The following is a 19,238-nucleotide window of genomic DNA, read 5'->3' as shown; positions in this document are numbered from 1 at the left end:
ATTAATGTCCATTACTGCGATTCTTCAATTTTGGGTCAATTTGTTATGACTCAATGGGCCAAAAATACATTCAACTACTAATGTAAATGGCACAGTTATTGGTACTCCCTGGATGTGCATTCCACAGGAACCCTCAACAGCTCACACAATTGCCAAAAATGCTTCCATTTCCCAAAGTCTGACTGGTTTACTATTTTTGTTTTATCTAAATTCTTCATGTTCATATAAGATTTAATTCTGCCAAGTATACAGACTGACCTAGTCACTATTGAACCTTCAACATCTTTACTTTTGATTAGGTGGTTTTCCCTTCTCTAAAGGTCCCATGTTTGAAATAACCTAGTAGTTATAATAAGTTTTTTTTTTTGATATAGTGTTTGATATCACAAGAGGACAATATAAAACATAATTCAGGAAGATATAAGCATAATAGCTAGACATCTATTAAAAGTTAGCTCTCACTCAGTTTTATTTTATTGTGCCATTTACTCCACTGCCACTCTCCACTTATTTTTTAACATAAATGTCTATGGAGCTGATTTCACATGCAGGCCACCAGGACACTAAAAGATTTTCCATTTTTGATGAGTATGTGTTTTCATGAGAACAATTTTTTTTTTAAATTTTCCCATGAAATATTGAAGTTTATTGAGCTGAGTTAAATAAATAGCTGTTTTTAACCTTGCTTATAGAGGCAGCTCACGAAAAGTTGTAGGTGCCTGGCATTAGACTGATGGTATTGATGTTGCATTTGCTGTCATCAGAATTTCAATGCTTTCCTACTCTACACATTATTTTTTTTCATTTTAACCACTTTCCATTTTTTTTGTTTACATCATTGTTCATTTTTAAACAATATTTTCTTCCTCCTACCCCCTCAGGTGTGGTCCCCATAGAATTCCCTTCACCAATGCACCTGTGCACCATCACCTCAGTCCCCTGTAATCCTCCATCCCTCCCTCTGATCCCTCTCCCTGCCCCTCCCCTGCATGATGTCTCTGGTTTATAATTGTCCATTTTTGCTTTGTTATATTTTGTACTGTTATTATTTTTTACATTTATGTCTTATTTGGTTACCCTATATTCCTGCTGTAAGTGAAATCATCTGATATTTTTCTTTTTCCTTCTGGCTTATTTCACTGAGCATAATTTTTTCCAGTTCCATCCACATTGCTGCAAATGGCATGAGTTTATCTTTTTTGATTGCTGAATAATATTTCATTGTGTATATATGCCACATCTTCTTGATCAACTTATTTTTTAACATAAATGTCTATGGAGCTGATTTCACATACAGGCCACCAGGACACTAATCTATTTTGGGGCATTTGGGTTGTTTCCAGGTTTTACCTATTGTAAATAGTGCTGATATAAACATAGGGGTACAGGCGGTCTTTGGAATCAAAGTTTGTGTCCTTTGGGTAGATCCTTAGGAGTGGAATTGCCAGATCGTATGGTAGCTCCATTTTTAGTAGACTGAGGAACCTCCAGACAACTTTCCACTGTGGTTGGACCAGTTTGCACTCCCACCAGCAATGTAGGAGAGTTCCTTTTTCACCACATCCTTGCCAACATTTGCTGTTGCTAGTTTTGTTGATATGTGCCATTCTCACTGGTGTAAGGCGGTATCTCAGTGTGGTGTTGATTTGCATTTCCCTGATGATAAGGGACCTGGAACATGTTTTCATATGCCTGTTGGCCATTTGCATTTCCTCTTCGGAGAAATGTCTTTTAAGTTCTTCTGCCCATTTCCTGACTGGATTGTTTATTTTGTTTTTTGTTGAGTCATGTGAATTCTCTATATAACTTTGTGATCAGGCCCATATCAGGTGACTGGAGTGCAAAGATTTATGCCTAATCAGTGGGGTGTCTCATGAGAACATTTTAAATATCAGCATGTTTCATATCAGGAATATTGCGTCTAGCTATGAGTTGTAAGGAGTTTGTAAAAAAGTGCAGCATTTTAAAATCAGGATCTAAAAACTATGCCTATTCCAAGAGCATTCACCTCTTCACACATGAACGAGTTACACAACTGTTTGATGCAATATAATGAAAAACTCACACCATTACGCTACTGAAAAACTTACATTAGCATCAAAGACAAAGATTTGATCTTTTTTCCTTCGGGATATTTTATAGTCTACTGTAAGTGACCTGAAAGCTTCCACTCATTTGGAAAGTTCAATGAGGTTGTGCTAAACTTAAAACAACAGAATCCATTTCAAGTTTTTCACCACAAATCTATTGTGGAAGAAAAGCGGATAATTCAAGTTTATGCCACAGGCACTTATCCTGTGTTTGTAAAGTGTATACGGGTTAAGCCAGGAAAGATTTTTGGTGTTTTTTTCATAATTATTTTTTTTCATTAATTACTTTAATGCTAAACAATGCTTCTTATTCTAGTCACCCTGTGTTTTTGTTTTCATCTTTCAAGTGTTGCTTCTATGATATGAAGCAACTATGATCATGTTCATGATATGATCATGATATGTTCATGATACGGAGTGGTAGCACAGATGTTAAGACTTATTAAAAGGAAGAAAATAAAACGCTATTTTCCCCTACACTGCTGTTCTGCAAATGTAGTATCCTTCAATGAATGTATCAATTAATTGTGCCATTATTAGAATAACACCCTCTATTCACATGCACACCCTCACATAACATATATGTTCATGCATTAAGCATGCACACGTGCATTACGCACCAACAAATTAACATACACAAACATTGCACATACACGAGCTCATGGATTAAGAGCACAACACATACCTTCCGTACAAACTCACATGCATTCGCAGGTGTGCATGGTTTAAGACATGACAGCCTTTGATTCTTCCAACATAATGAAACAGTAAAAAAAAAAACTCATAGTCTGTTTTTCATAGTTCTTAGACATATAACAAAAAAGTTTCTCTAGCCAGAGAGAATTCAGAAAAATTTAACAAACAAAACCGTTCTGATACACTATCTTTGAAATATCAATATGTTTATTTTTTAATATGAAATTTTACTGTGTCACTTGAATTGTTTTTGTAAATGCTATGAGAACAATTGTGCTTTTGACTGTTACCCCTCTGCCAACCAAGGTCATACCCAGGAATAGTGAGAAATGTCAGGGTAGAATAAAAAAGGGATTTAAACATGTTTTTCAGTATAAATTGGTCATTTAGTTTGAAAATCTCTTTCAATAATTGCTTCAGTTGCAGTTAGATAAATATTTCAAGCTGTTAATTCCAAATTTGTATACTGATATTAAGAGTGATCACAGAATTTTAGAATTGGAATTGATCACTGGCATTATCTGGTCCAGTGCTTTTGGTTGACAGATGAGCTGATAAAAATTAATTACCTAAAAGCTTTGTAGTTTGGAGAATGAAAAGGGGAATCATTACCATTTCAGGGTAGGAAACCAAGGCATGAAGACATTAAATGAATTTCCAACTTTATCAGAACTTTTTACTAGCAGTCAGCACAAAATTTGAGCCACTAATATCTTATATGGTGTTTTCCACCTGTACGGTGTTTTCTTATCCCATTTTAATCCTGCAGATAATCTGGAAGTATCATCTGGATATGGAAAGATATTCATTTAAGAAGAAATAAATGCATCTCATGACTCCTGGACAACACACATATTGTGTGTTCACTGTGAAAGGTAGGGTTCTGAACTTGAAGAGTCTCGAGAAAAAAAAAATTATTTTTAAGAGTTATTTATTTATTTACACAAGCACTGGGTACAGTCAGAAGCGCGGAAGGGTGAGAGAATTCACCAGAGCCAGAGTGTGGAACAGAACAGGCAAAGTGACGAAATACACTGCTGAGGGGAGCAGCGGACATGGCAGGAGAGGTCTGCGGGCCATGTGGGACCCTCACCGGGGGCTGGGGATCGAACTGGAGCTGCAGAGGCTGTGGGCAGCTTAGCAGCCCAGCACTCAACCGCTGAGCCACCAAGGGAGGCCCAGAGTCTCGAGAAATTTTATTTAGCTGAACTCCAGAGGAAAAGGACAATATCATTTACGTGCGTTTAACAGACTTCATTTTAATTGTAAATTTTGATTATGCAACATATAGTTTTTTTCAAAATATATTTATAGGTTTCAGTCTAGCTTCTAGCCAAACTGGTTTAACAAATACAATTGTTCCGAATGGACTCTAAATAGCTTTCGACATTTCATTACAAAGCAATTACATCGGAGTCTTCCCCAGTGCTCTTAGCATGGCTTTTAAAAAATAAATTACACAAACAGGTGAAATCAACCATTATGAAATATAACCTACATGCCTAAAAAGCAAGTCTTCAGGGTGGAAATGAAGTGAGGAGGGTTTAAGCAAACTGGTAAACACAGTTCATTATCAAGGCAAATGCTCTCAGAAAATTCAACATGTACATACAAGGTAAGCCTTATTTTTGAAAAGGAAACATTTACTGAATTTTACAATGCTATAGGGTAGTGCCAAATTTATTAGACATTTGGCTTTTCAAAAACAAGACATAACTGTATACTCATTTGGATTTAGAAAGATCATAATTGGTTAACGACTACTAAGTGTTTATGGAATGCCAGGCCTTGCCTGAACACATTATATGTCTCCACAGAACGATCCTGTGAGGTCATTGTTACTATTATTCTCATTCTTACAGAGAGAGAAATAGAGATACAGAAAAACCAATTAATATTTGGTCAAGGTCAAGCAGCCATTGATGGAAGGTCAGAATTGAAATATAGGCATTCTGGTGCCTGAGCCTATGGTCTTAACTGCATTTTATCCTGCCCTTACCTCCTTCTAGGGATCCTGCCACAGATTGGGGTGTAGAGATGGTAAGAGGATGAGCCATTAATATAACAATGGGGCATAATTTGAAGAAGAACGTCTATGACTCCTTAGATGCCTTGAAACATGACAGCCATCACATGGTATAAGTGAACTACTTATATTAAATAAAATCTTCAAGACAGAAGTTCTAAGTGAGGCCCAGGATGATTCACGACCCAGGGTGTGACTGTCTTTTTGCGTGAAGGTGTGAGATGTGAGAATGTGCATCTCAGTATTTTTCTTTTTTTCCCTTTTTTTTAAAGATTTATTTTATTTATACAAGAACTGGGTTAGAGGCCAGAGGCACGGGAGGGTGAGAGAATTCACCAAAGACAGAGTGGGGAACAGAACAGTCACGATGACTATAATACAATGCTGAGGGGAGCAGCAGAGAGCCAGGAGAGGTCTGCTGTGCCATGTGGGTATCTCTCTGGCTGGGAATGTAATTCATGCTGCAGAGGCTGCGGGCAGCTTCATAGGGCTGCGCTCAACTGGCTGTGCCACCAGAGAGGCCCCATCAGTATTTTTCTGAGGAAAATATTTCTGTGGTTTTTTAGATTGTTGAATGGATATAAGACTTACTGTGTAGAGCAGCATTGTATAAACTTTGTCAATAAAGGTGCACCTAGTAAATATAATGGAATTTATGGGTCAGACAAACCTTTTCAACTACCCAACTCTGCTATGGCAGTGTGAATGAAAGCAGCAGCAGACAATACATGAAGGGAGGCTAGGATGGTGTTCCAGAAACATTTTATTTATGGACACTGAAATATGAATTTTATGTCTTTGTTTTTCAATCACTTAAAATATTAAAATAAATCCCAAAGAACAAATCTACCTTAGATCAGAGGCAATTCAAAGCCAACAGGATGCCAGATCTAGCCCATGGGACAGAGTTTATCAACCTTTTTTTTTTTTTAAATGATGCAGTTTTTTAAAAAAGATTTATTTATTTATGCCTATAAGAGCTGGGGTACAGGCCAGAGATGTGGGGGGTGAGAGGATTTACCAGAGACAGAGTGGGGAGCAAGAACAGGCAGATTGACTGAAATACACTGCTGAGGGGAACAGCGGGCAAGACAGGAGAGGTCTGTTTCGCCATGTGGGTTGCTCTCTGGCTGAACGGGGATCGATCTCGTGCTGCAGAGGCTGCAGATTGCTTCACAGTGTGGTGCTTAACCCCTTGAGCCACGAGGAAGCCCCTCTAGCAGTCATGATAGCTGAAATCTTCTATGTTTTGGGACCTCCCTGGTGATGCAAGGGGTAAGCACAGCACTATGAAGCAGTCTGCAGCCTCTACAGCACAAGTTCGATCCCCAGCCAGGGAGTTACCCACATGGTGCAGTCAGACCTCTCCTGACTCGCCTGCTGCTCCCCTCAGCAGTTTATTTCAGTCAACCAGTCTGTTCTGCTTCGCACTCTGTCTCTGGTGAATCCTCTCACCCCCACACCTCTGGCCTGTACCCCAGTTCTTGTAGGCATAAATAAATCTTTAAAAAAAAAGAAAAAAGAAAATCTTCTGTGTGAAAAAAAGATATATGCACATGGGTTTACCGCTGCACGCCACATAATAATGTTTTGGTTAACAATGGATTACATCACATGGTGGTGTCCCCAGAATTTTTGTTGCCTAGTGACTTCAGAGAAACACAGGCGCATAATAAGTCATCCAGCCCTCTTCAAAGGTACCCTTCTGAATTGCTAGGTCAGTGAAACCAAGAAGTACTCTGGAGAATAAGACGTACTCTATGTATCATTGACACAAGGATGAAATCTCCTGGAGACACATTTCTCAGAACCTATTCCCAGTGCTACACTGCTGTAGAGTAATTGATATGATTGAATTCACTCATCCATTCATTCATCCTTGCAAGAAATGCTTTTGAAAGGGCAATTCTAATGCACCAGGAATACAATGGAATACAAAGAAGTATTTTTCTTCTTCATAGATGCAAGAATAATCCTTCCATAAAACAGGAGATGGAAACTATCTGACAATGACTTACTTTTTGAAATACATTTCACATTATATCATGGTTCAATACAAATACACATTCCTGAAATGAAATAATATAAAACAACATGTACTCTTACTGCAGATTATGCTGGCTCTGATATTTTATGTTCAATTCTGCTTCTATAGGGCTCAACTCAATAAACTGATATTATGGTGCACTAATATGTTACACTGAAAGAGAGCCCATATGTATGTCATTTACTTGACTATGTGATCCTAGCCAAGTTAATTTTGCTGTTACAGTTGATAGCTTGAAAAATACTGCAATGAAATGGACTCACCAGGGCAAATTCCTTGTTGAGAATCATCTGCTCCACCAGAGAGGACTCATTGTGGAAGAGGTGGGGCTGCATGTGGCTCCACATGTGGGGAAACCACCAAAACTCGTCCACTGACCGAAGCAAAAGGTCATCACCTTCATCTTCCTCTCCTGTTCCTGAACAAGGCAAGACAGACATCGCTTAAGTGAAAATGTCCTATTGGCTGTAAAATTAAATTTTTCAGATTTTGTTATTTCCCTTACTATTGATACATAAATCCAAGTGTGTGTTGTTTTTACCAAAAGATGAGCAAAGTCTAAATTATATGAAAGACGAAGGGAATAGGGGCTGGGAGGGGAAGATGTGGTTATCACAAGGAGATTGAGTTTCATTGGCACCTGGGACATTTATTTTATCATTGTTTAGAATGGTCAGCATATAATGGCACTCAAAAAGTACACCTAATTCTTGCAATGTATTTAATTTTTTGTTTTAAAAGTTTCCACCTTTAATTTTCTTATTGTATATATAAGGGAATCCTGATAAGAGATGATTATTCTTTTTACTTCTAAAAGTAATCCTGCACATTAAGTCTAAAAAGTAATCTTGGAATTTAACTGGTTGGTTAACTTTTTTCGGATGACAAACAGAATACACCTTTATTAAAGAAGAGTGAAAAGTACAAACAAATGATATATAGAGTTACTAACCACATAGGAAGCTACTTGATTTTGTATTATTTAGGCAGATACATAGTAAATGTACAAAAAAGAATCTTAATATTCCATGTCTGTGTCATATAGTAAAGATTTCACTGACCCTGATAGTTAGTGGTTAAAAAAAGCACATGGTTATTTGCTTTGGTATCTATTTGGGGTCCACCAATACCTGAAACAGAGCCCATATATATGCCATTTACTTGACTATATGATCCTAGCCAAGTTAATTTGGCTGAGTCTCTTTCCAAATTTAAAAGGGGATATAAAAACCTAGGAGATAGGGTCTTTTTGGAGAGTCAATGAAATCAGTTATTTAAATACTTAAAATTGTGACTTGCATATAGTAAGCACTTCATAAATAGTAAGATTTTTTTCTTCTTAAAAATAATATCTGGGGCTTGGGCCTCCCCGCTGGTGCAGTGGGTTGAGCACAGCGCTGTGAAGCTGTCTGCAGCCTCTGAAGCATGGATCGAGTCCCGGCCAGCCAGAGAGGTACCCACATGGCGCTGCAGACCTCTCCTGCCTCACCTGCTGCTCCCCTCAGCAGAGTTCTGCCTGTTCTGCTCCCACTCTGTCTCTGGTAAATCCTCTCACCCTCTCATGCCTCTGGCCTGTACCCCAGTTCTTGTATAAATAAATAAATCTTTAAAAAATACATTACAAAGTGATGTTTAAAATGATGATGATAATAATAATAATAATATCTGGGGCCTCCCTGGTGGTACAGTGGGTTGAGTACAGCACTGTGAATTTGTCTGCAGCCTCTGCAGCATGGGTTCAATCCCAGCTAGTCAGGGAGAAACCCACATGGTGCGGCAGATCTCTCCTGTCTTGCCTGCTGCTCCCCTCAGCAGTGTATTTGTTAGTCTGCCTGTTCTGCTCCCCTCTCTGCCTCTGGTGAATTCTCTCACCCTCCTGCGTCTATGGCCCCAGTTCTTGTATAAATAAATAAATCTTTAAAAAAAATCTGTATGAAATTTCTATGGAAAACTGTTCTATTTGAAATATTACTTTAAAATTCCTTTAAAGAAAAAAAATAACATCTAGTGGTTTATACCTACAATTTACAAAATTTATATATTTTTACACATTCTAAAATACATTGCTGGCAGGATTATTAATTTCTTAATGTAAGGGAATGGATCCCTTCAACCTGTACTATAGCCTGCTACTCCTCCAGCAGCAAGTAAATAATTTAATTCAGTCCAAAATATATAAAGTTAGTGAATTTTAAAGTCTTCATATGTCTGCTGTAGTACATGCCAATCTTTGTGTGCATTAATGTATGTGCACTGTTTCTGAGATACAGAAATAACATAGTCCTTAAAATGTCAAAGGATCACTGGTTTTAATCAGTTTTGGCACCATTACTATTATAATAGTCACAACTAGTCAAAGGGTAAAAAAAACAGAAGTTTTGAAAGTGATAAATATCTAAGAATAAGATGAATGGAGGGAATTTTGTTTATTTTTGTTGACAAGCTAAAATTGTTAATACTACTGACTTGCAACTCACTGACTTTTGTTAATATCAAATACTGAAATGCAAATGAAGAAAAGTTTATCACTTCCTCAGATGGATTTTAAGCATGAAATGTTTTTATGCTACACACCAGATGTTTTTGTGGTCATAATTTAGCAGACTAAGACATAGATTAGAAAAAGTTACTTGATGTCATATGCAATGAGTGAATTGATATTTCTCCCAACCTTTTATTGTGTTTGGGATATAGAATGTCTGAGAAGTAGTTCCATTTGCTTTAAACTCCTCTGATTGTTATTGGAAGTGGCAGGTAGCACATAATGCATACTTGACCATGAGGGAGGTCAATTACTCAATTAATTTTTTTTGCAGATTATTGATATAAACAGATACATGACTGACCATAAAAATCTTATTTTCTTTTCAGTGTCAGAGGATGTGTTAATATAAAAACACTCCCCACAAAATGGAGAATTTAAAACTTCTTTTTTTTTAACTTCATGCATTGATTTCCATCAGTATTGCCGTTATTTTATAGGCTTTATAATTCAAAGTTACACAAGGAAAATTTGTGATACTAGAAAGAATTATATGAAAAGTGAGATGAACTAGATATTCTGAGGGACAAAAGCAGAATTTCAATGTTTTTAAATACAACTAAATGACAATACTAAAATTTTGCCTTACTGTAAACCCTTATCTTTTATATCCACTTCATGCTTAAATTTCATGTGAAAATAGAATTTCGGGTTCATATATAGCCACAATTAATAAGAGTTACAGGCCACTAAAGTGTCTGCGTCCAGGCTGACATTTCACTAACAACCTTATCTGATTAAATTGACATCATTGTGAATTAAAAATGTTTTTTGTTTTTATTTAAAGTAATATCCTTTTACTTTTCCCAATTCCCCAAGAATAAAAAATGCTTTAGTTTAGAAATAAAATATTTGAGTGTATTCCTTTGTTACCACTTCTGGAGGATCTGTTAGGAAAAAAGAGTATTCTAAAAATTCTTCAAGTCTGCCAAAATAAGAGTAATTTTATCAACATCTGGGCAATAGGTTAAATTCCATAAGGCAAAGTTACAACATTAAAATAAGATATGTAAAATTTTAGTGTCTGTATTGTAAGTTTTGTACAAATTTCTGCCTTATATTAGCTCATTGTAATTTTCATTGTGCGCTGAATTTGCTGCATTCCATATAGGTGGTTATAGAATAAACAATTTTTAAATATTATACTACACACAAGTATATGGCAATAAACTCAATTAAAAGCTACCAGTAACTCCAATGTTAGAAAAGTCATGTGAATTGTGTATGCTTCACTTTATTTGATAATCTTTGATTCATACACAACTTGTGAGGTAATAATAATACTTACATAGCACTTGCAACATGCTATGCACTGCTCCAAATGAGGTATGTTATTTTCCTTAGTATTAGCATTTTTCCCATTTGTGAGGCACAGAAAGCTTAAGTAACCTGCTTATTTTCACACAGCTCTGACAGACATGTCAGAGCCTACATTGAACCAAAAGCAGTGGTTCCAATATCTAGTCTATAAACTAATAGTTTATACAGAAAAGACAAAACAAACAAGAGGAATGAATGTAACACTACTTTACTTTCATGTTTGAAAGGTAATAATTTTATATGAAGGGTTATATTTTCTGAAATGAACTGCCATGGAAAAGACAGATATTAACCCAATATACAAATATTATTTGTGAAGTAATTAAGTCATAATGAGTTTATTATTAATTAAAAGGAATGGCAGTGATTGGCACCAGAAATCATATTCTACAGAAAATCATATGTGTAGTCTTTCATCACTATAAGGCATCTTAGTGCTGCAATGTATCAGTCTTTCAATTGAACTTTCACGATGCAATTCTAATAAAGCTTTCAACATTTCCAGACTAAAAGGTTTTCCTGAAAACTCCATGTTTTTATTTTTTTCCTTGTAATCAACAACAGTATGCCCTTCCTCTTTCAATTTGGCACTCATGAGTGACTGACTTTTTGGGAAGGCTGAATGATATGTTCTTTTGGGGAGAGATTGTTTTTTGCATGTGAAGGACAGAGAAACTGAACAGGAAAGAATACATGGGAAATACCAATAAGCAAAGCAGCCTAAGAAATACAGAATCTATCATTATTACTCTGGGCATATGTGATTAAATGTCTTCAAAACAATGAGGCTCATCAATCAGTATCCTCATGCGTTGGGAAATCAGATCGTCCTGTGAGAGAACAGACTTTGCACCAAGGCCATGTCCTCGTGGTTACACATCATAGCCAAGTGCACAAAGAAAGCTCTTCCCTGATTTGTGATTTTTTTTTTCTGTCCACCTTAAGCTCCAGATAGTAATATGACTAGCTAGGCAAGTTGCATGAGCTCCTGATATTTCTAGTGCCAGTGTTTGACACCCCACTGGAAGAAACTTCAGTATCTTTGAGTGAGTTAATAAATGCTCAGTATAAAATGATCACACTCTTGAAATACATTCTGCATGGCGTTAAATGACTCTGCACATAAAGTAGCAAATGAATTAAAGTTTCAAATTTATGGGAAGAAAATTAAGCATTTAAGACTTACAGAATTTATATGTATTGCTTAATCTCTATAATAACTACACAATAAAGTGGCCTATTATTTTTGTTAGGTTAGTGACAAAATAAAGCATCAATAAGGTCCATTTAAGAGATATATTTAAAATATATCTTTTGGGGGAGGTATCTTCCTTTAAGAACTAACACTGTGATATAAACTAGTGTGTGGTTCATTTCCTACTAGATATGTATTGGGTATAAGTTCAGGATTATAAAGAAGAAATGGGAAGTGGTATAAGCTGCTTGGTGCTGATACATTAAGTCAGTGAATGTCTGGCAGGTTTAATAGGTCTGAATATGAAAAGCAAATAAAATCTGAGGCAGTTATCCAGATATATTTTAGCCAAAAGAATGGCTTTACTTACACTATAAAGCTATTTAAGACAAAATAGTATTGTTTGTGTGTGAACTCCAAATAATCCCATAATTTTTTTGCCTGCATGAGTAGATACAGCCTGGAGAGTTATCTGCTTTATAACTTCATAGTCAGAGCTTCTTAGGTCTGAACTCATTTCTTGAGGGATTTTTTTTTTTTTTGAGGAACATTTAAAAAAACATGTCTATTTTCAGAATTGTAAGCTGGGATTGCTTTGCCTGTGCAGATATGATGACCCAAATCTCTTTCTACAAAATGTCCTTTTAAAATATTCAATCATTTCATTTATCAATTGGTCCAAATGCTAATTTTTCTTCCATTACTTTAAACAGGTTTACATGTTTCAAAGCAGGAGGGAAAAAAGCTTTAAGGAAAAACCAATAAGCTGTTGTTGCTTCAATATTCTAATAAACCATGCTGAGCCACTTTGGGTAAGCATTAAAAGGGCCTCTTTGGGTAAATAAGCTGCATTTATGATAATTAAAGATTACTTTTGCATGGGGTATTTTTTAATGAGTCAATAAAACTGTGCATGCATAGAAAATACTATGAAACGTGTTCACTGTGACCATCTAGGGACAACAGGGCTTAGACCCAAACAAAGCATTATATCTTACACTGGAGATGCTGGAACAGGGGCACAGAGTAGGTATTGCCTTAACACAGGCACTTACATACCATTTTTTTGGCCATTCTTGTGATTATTATGGGACAATCACTTTTAAGTACATGATTTTCTCGATCCTAGTGCCAGACATCATAATGCTGATACTCAGAAAATAAGAGTCAAATTCTGCAGGTGAAGATGTGTAAAGAGGTGAGAAATACCAAAACACAGAGAAGTGCATGAACAACAGTCACGTTTTGATAATTTGAGGAAAGCTGAGATTGAGCTGAAATGCAAGTGTAACTAGATGAAGATGGAAAGAAATGCAAACCAAGCTGGGATGGTTTGGATACATATTGGGCCAGGTTATATATAATATTTTCAAGGAAAAAATTGTGTAAGGGAGAGCAAATTAAGCAAGACAACCCTTAAAGTCCAGTACATTGTGGGACTGCAAAATTTCCCCTCGTCAGCAGATGTTTTCCAAAGATAAAGGATATGAGCCAAAATGTCTGTCGTCCTCACTATCCAACAACTTAAAACACTATCATTATTATTATAATTAGATAATCATCATCATCTCTCTCATCATCTCTGTGCTTTCTACTTAGACTTTATAGAACAAGAGGCCAGAGTCACACTTAGAATAATGGTGTGGTTTCTTTTATTGAGTTGAAAATATAAATTCTCTTCCTCTTTTGCCCTTGATTCTAACAGTATTTGCCAGAGTAAAGAAGCTCATTGATTTTGGATTTGGCTACTCACATAATGTACCCAAAATTTCCCCATTATCAGTATGGATATTCTATTTCTCCTACTTATGAAACAATTAAAATCTTTTCTCCTATTTATATGTAGCTGCCTGAGAACACAAAGGTCCTTCTTACCTGTATGGTAAAACTTCCCTGAAAATCCAAGGTTGAAGGTAAAATTTGCAACCTGAGTGCGCAGTAAATTTTGAGTCTCTAGTAATGCCTGAAATAAATAAGAAATTAACATGATTTTAGAAAAATAAATATGAAGCTTTGGGTTGCCTCTTTTTCAAATGTGTATGCAAGAGTAAAACAAAATAATATGGGCTTTGTTACTTTTTTAGATTTTGATGGGTAATGTTATATGCTTTTCATATTTCAGGTATTATAATCACTATTGTTATTTTTATAGAAGCTTACCAAATTATGAAGCAGGTAAGTCCTAAGTACACTAAGTTACTGAGAGGCAATTCTCTAACTCACAGCACAGAAGTCATTTTTCATTTCTGTGTGAGACATTTCTTGAATTTCAGATTATTGTACTTCTTTTCCTTGGGGAAAATTTTTCAGAATTGTTGGTTATATATAAGTCCTGTGTTGGTATAGAATAGGAAACTGCCTTTTGTTTGAGATGTACTTTAGTATTTAATTGTGCTACCTTCCTTATACTTTTTAAGGCATATTTATTGAGTTTAAAGTTTGGGGTTTTACTTTACAAACTAAATAGCAATGTATATTTTATAGGGTACTGACTTCAAATCTTGAGATGTGAATAAGGAAAGAACAGTTAGAAAATATATAGCTAATTTTTCTAACTGTAGCAAAAATTTCCCTAATTTCTTGATTTGGAATTATTCCATTTTAAGCTCTTGTTTGTAGACAGGATAGAACACACAGATAACAATCTAAGTCTCAGAGGTAGTTCTCTATATTTTCAGCATATCCTTCCACTGCTATTAGTCCTACATCAACATAGGTAATTTAAAACTCTCATATTCTTTAGCTTTTTAGTTTGTTTATTGATTCAGAATGCTTTTTATAAAATTTTATGGATTTTTTAAAAGGGACTTATTTTGTTCTGATGGAAATGAGAAACTCATTTCAAACAAGGGATAATAATTTGGTGACTGCTATCCATCTGCTAAGGTGAATAAAGAGCCAGAGGTTTAAACAGTTTGTTTTGAGCTATAGCCATGTGGGCTGAGCACTTACTTCAAAAATGTGTGGACCTAGAGATTTATAACATCCAAATTAAGAGACCTCTCCTGCAAATTATTTTAATTCAGGAAAAAAAAATGCCCAAATAGTTAACAGATTGTTACGGTCATTTGTTACCAAAGATCACAGTTTTACTGGGTGTAACCTTGGATAATATTTTTAAAATATTGCCAGTTAACTAAAAAAAAGAAAAGAATATTCATTAATTGGACTCATTAACTATTTTAAAAAATTCTTTGAAAAAACCAATTAAATATTAAGTAGAGAGTGGAATTAAAAACCAAATCTATTGAACTAGTTGAGCTTTTTGGTAAATACTGTGGAATACAGTATATCAATTAAATATATTAAATATCAAAATAATACACTGTGCATATCTTTCAATGAGTTTCTTTTTCTGACTTTCTTATTTTATCCAATGTACAATCCTTATCTTCATTTCTTGAAACAGTTCAAAAATTTCTCCTTTCCCCTGTACTGCTCACACCAATTACATCCACTCAGTTTTCTACCTGAGTTTTTGAAGTCAATCTTTAGTCTCCATGTATTTATCCAACATTCATTCCTAAATCTAGTAATTATTACTATGGATGGAGATGGTTGGGTTTAACAAATGTAATAGTACTGCAATCCTGGACCTTACTGCTTAGAAAGGGAGAGAGATGTCAAATGGATATTCACACAAGTGTGTGATTACAAATTGTGATTTACTAAAAAAAGACACCTACAGCATAGTGAGATAGATAAAACAGGAGACTTTAGATTCAGGGAGTGGGCTTACACATTTGGCGCTATTTTAAGGGAAAATTATTAAAAAGTAAATAATTTGTTTTCCCCAGTAAACTTGTCACCCTTTTTGGAGGTCCTCATTGTCTTTTTCTTGGGCTTTTAAAACAGTGTCCCCACCTTCCAGTTCCTCTGCTATGCCTGACACTCAGCAGTCAGCTAACATCCCAAAGGCAGTAAACACTTCACCTTGGAGTCAAGGGGCCATTCACCTCTGTCAGTCATTTCACTTCCTTTAGTTCTCTCAATTATCTGTGATTTGGACACATTCTTAACTCCATTCATACTATAGATAATCATTAGTGCCTCCACATTTACAATAAAGCTACTTCCCAAATCACTTTGTACTCTGAACTACTCCCCTACATTTCTCTGAAACTTTCTCTGTTGCATTTACCTAGAAAGCCACCAGCTGCTCCAATCAGGTCCAAATCTCATCCATTCTTTAAATCTCTGCCCAACTGTTACTGTTTTTAACAAAGCCTTCCCTGATGCCTCAAAAATTTTCTTTTTCTCATCATCCAGAATAGGGTTCTAAGTTACCTTTGTTAAGACTTACATCATTTCTCAATTTGCCACATCACTGAATATTTTATTTCTCCCTCCAGTCTATGTGCATCTGCAGGTCAGTCAAACCATACTCATTTTTTATGTATCCCAAGTTGCTACGTATTATTTTTGTGTACATGGAAGGTGCAACATCAATTGAATTAGTTTCAATAACTTTGAACAGTAAATGATCAAAGATAAGATGATAAACATATTCATGTTCCATACCTTTAAATGATATCAGAATGACACAGATAGGATCTAGCAGTTCACCAGCACATTTATTGCATGGATGCCCTATGATGTGATATAGTAGACACCTGGGAAGACCAGCTCACAGAGGCAAGGGCAAATGGACTCACCTCCACAGGTACTGATTAGCTATATGAAGAAATGGATGGAGCTGGAAAAGATCATGCTCAGTGAAACAAGCCAGAAAGAAAAAGAAAAATACTGGATGGTTTCACTTACAAGAGGAATGCAGAGAATCCAAATAAGGGATCAGGGGAAAAAACAGTTATTGTAATAAATTGAAAATAAAAATCAATAAGCAATTATAAATCAGAGATTTTCTGCAGGGGGGGCAGGGAGTAGGATCAAAAATGGGGTGGGAAGAGCACAAAGGACTATGGTGATGGAACAGGGGCGAATGGGTGGTGGGGATTTCATGGGGACTATAACCGAGATGAGAAAGCACACATTGTAAAAAATAATAAAGAATGGTGTAAAAAATATAGGAAATAAAAAATGTATATAATACTAAAAAAAAAAAAGACAGATGTTTTCCACTGATTAAAGAAACAGAGTTGTCTAGTCACAGTCTGCCAACAAGCAATTGTGATTAATGTGGGAGTAAAAGTGACATTTTCAATACATAAAAACAAAACAAATGAATATAAAACAGCAAATTCTAACAGGTTCCCAGCCTTCCTATTTCAGTGTAAGTAAATGTTCTTTGGTTTTCAAAATTCAAGGCAGGGAAGTTTCCAGTCTCCAATGATAAGGAAGAGAGCCATTAGTAACAATGAAAATATGCAACATTGATCTAATTTTTTAAAGGTAAAGGTTAAAAATGAATTTAAAAGAGAAACAGTAACCATAAAATTAAAATTAAATATTGAATATAGAAAAATGAAGGATTTAAACTAGAAAAATGTAAGGTATCAGAAGAAATTTCAGACCAAAAATTACTAATATAAAATTATGACTTAGTGAAATATAATCAAACAACAAAATCTTATTTTGGAAAATTATTCAATGGATTAGAAATAATACTTCTGATTTCATATAAAATCCAAATATTGACAGTAAGACAGAGGAAATAGTATGCTGTTGTAGATATAAAATGTATTCTGAGTACTTTATGAAGGAATTTCACTAACTTTTGAAAACAAAATATATTTAGTGTTTGGAAAACAAACTTTAGTTATTTTCTTTACTAATTTATAAGTATTGAAAAAAATTGCAAGCAGTTTTAAAGTTTTCTCTTGCAGTGTTTCTGAAGAAATTATTCAGTAACTTAAACGGATACTAAAGAGAATAAATGTATAACTTATGGGGGAAAAAGCAATAACTCATTATAATAAACATTACTTGCATTCATCTAATGGTCTTGTAATGAGTTCCTCAGAATTTCAATATGGCTCTAATGCATAATGTTGAAGAAAGCAATAGTTTTCATAAAATTTCCTAGAGAAGATTTCTGAAACTGTTATTCTGGGGTCCACACCAAGAGTTACTGACTTCCTCGGTCTGTAATAGGGTTTGGGAAGGTGTATCTCATCATAGACCCCCACAAGTTTCTTTAAGAAAACCAAGCAATGGTTTCCAAGTTACCAACATGAAATGAGTCTCCAGAATGCTTATAAAATACCTTTCCCAGGCCCACTCTGGGGATTTTGAATCAGAAAATAGGATGGAGTGCCTCCCTGGTGGTGCAGCGGTTGAGTGCTGGGTTGTGAAGCTGCCCGCAGCCTCTGCAGCGCAGGTTCAATCCCCGGCCACTGGTGAGGGTCCCACATGGTGCACAAACCTCTCCTGCTGCCCACTGCTCCCCTAAGCAGTGTATTTCGTCAGTCTGCCTGTTCTGCTCCCCGCTCAGGTTCTGGTTAATTCTCTCACCCTCCCGCGCTTCTGACTGTGCCCAGTGCTTGTATAAATAAATAAATAAATCTTTAAAAAAAAGAAAATAGGATGGAGCTTGGGAATCTGTTTTTGATGCTGATTCATAGAGCTTTAAACTGGAGATGAAAACTATGAAGGAATCCTGGGAAATGGTTTATTATTTATATTAATTTATAGGTATATAGCATAGGTCAAACTATTCTGATATGTAATTTATCACCAGAGTAATCCTTTCCCTAAGTGTAGTTAATTCATAAAGCATTCCTATATAGACTTTGATAATACTTGATACTTCCAAATTTTCAGAATAAATACCTGAGGATTATAGTTTTTGTCTGTCTTACATAATTTTATTATATTTAATAAATCAATAAATATATTTTTGTTTATTCAATGTGATATTAATGTGGAAAATCAGAAGAGGTTACTTCTTTATTTATTTCCAGGTGGAAAAACTGTTTGATGGCAAGTTTAAATGGCCCACCCAGATAACACAAGGAGATAGCCAAGTTGAACATGTTGGCCTCAATGCTTGGTCCAACCTAAATAACCTCAGGTCCCACTGCTCTCAAGTCTATGTGGCCACCCAGGATGAAGTGGTCATGAACTTTTGTGCAGAGATTATTTGCCAATGAGATAAATAGGAATGAACAAGGGTGAAAGCATGAAGCTTCTAAAGTTTTCCTTGGATGGTTTCTTCTTCCCTTCTAGCTCATCTCTTTTCCCTTAGATGATATCCCCATTCCTTCAAAAGCCTAGTCTTATATTTTTAATAAAATAAACTTACTGCTACTCAGAGAGGGAATCATCAGATGAAATTAATGAGTTCACAAAAACTTATACCAGCATGCTAAGTTGTCTAAGGAATTTCACAATGAACAATTTAGCTATGATTGTGTACTAGT

The 19,238-nt window shown here is 35.5% G+C and overlaps 1 protein-coding gene across 1 annotated transcript in view; it reads right to left on the bottom strand.

The window, feature by feature from the left end:
- NDST4 (N-deacetylase and N-sulfotransferase 4) overlaps window positions 1–19,238 on the bottom strand; it is a 309,699-nt gene that overhangs the window by 91,324 nt on the left and 199,137 nt on the right. Inside the window, exons 5-6 of the mRNA XM_037509533.2 lie at window positions 13,792–13,879; window positions 7,123–7,277 (exon numbers count right to left, since the gene is read on the bottom strand). Of these exons, the coding sequence (XP_037365430.2) occupies window positions 7,123–7,277; window positions 13,792–13,879 (243 nt within the window). The remainder of the gene's footprint in view (window positions 1–7,122; window positions 7,278–13,791; window positions 13,880–19,238) is intronic.

Source organism: Talpa occidentalis, unplaced genomic scaffold, assembly GCF_014898055.3.
Source record: "Talpa occidentalis isolate TD23 unplaced genomic scaffold, MPIMG_talOcc4v2.1 talOcc4.13, whole genome shotgun sequence".
Taxonomy (NCBI): Eukaryota; Metazoa; Chordata; class Mammalia; order Eulipotyphla; family Talpidae; genus Talpa; species Talpa occidentalis.
This window is presented reverse-complemented; position numbering and strand designations above follow the sequence as displayed.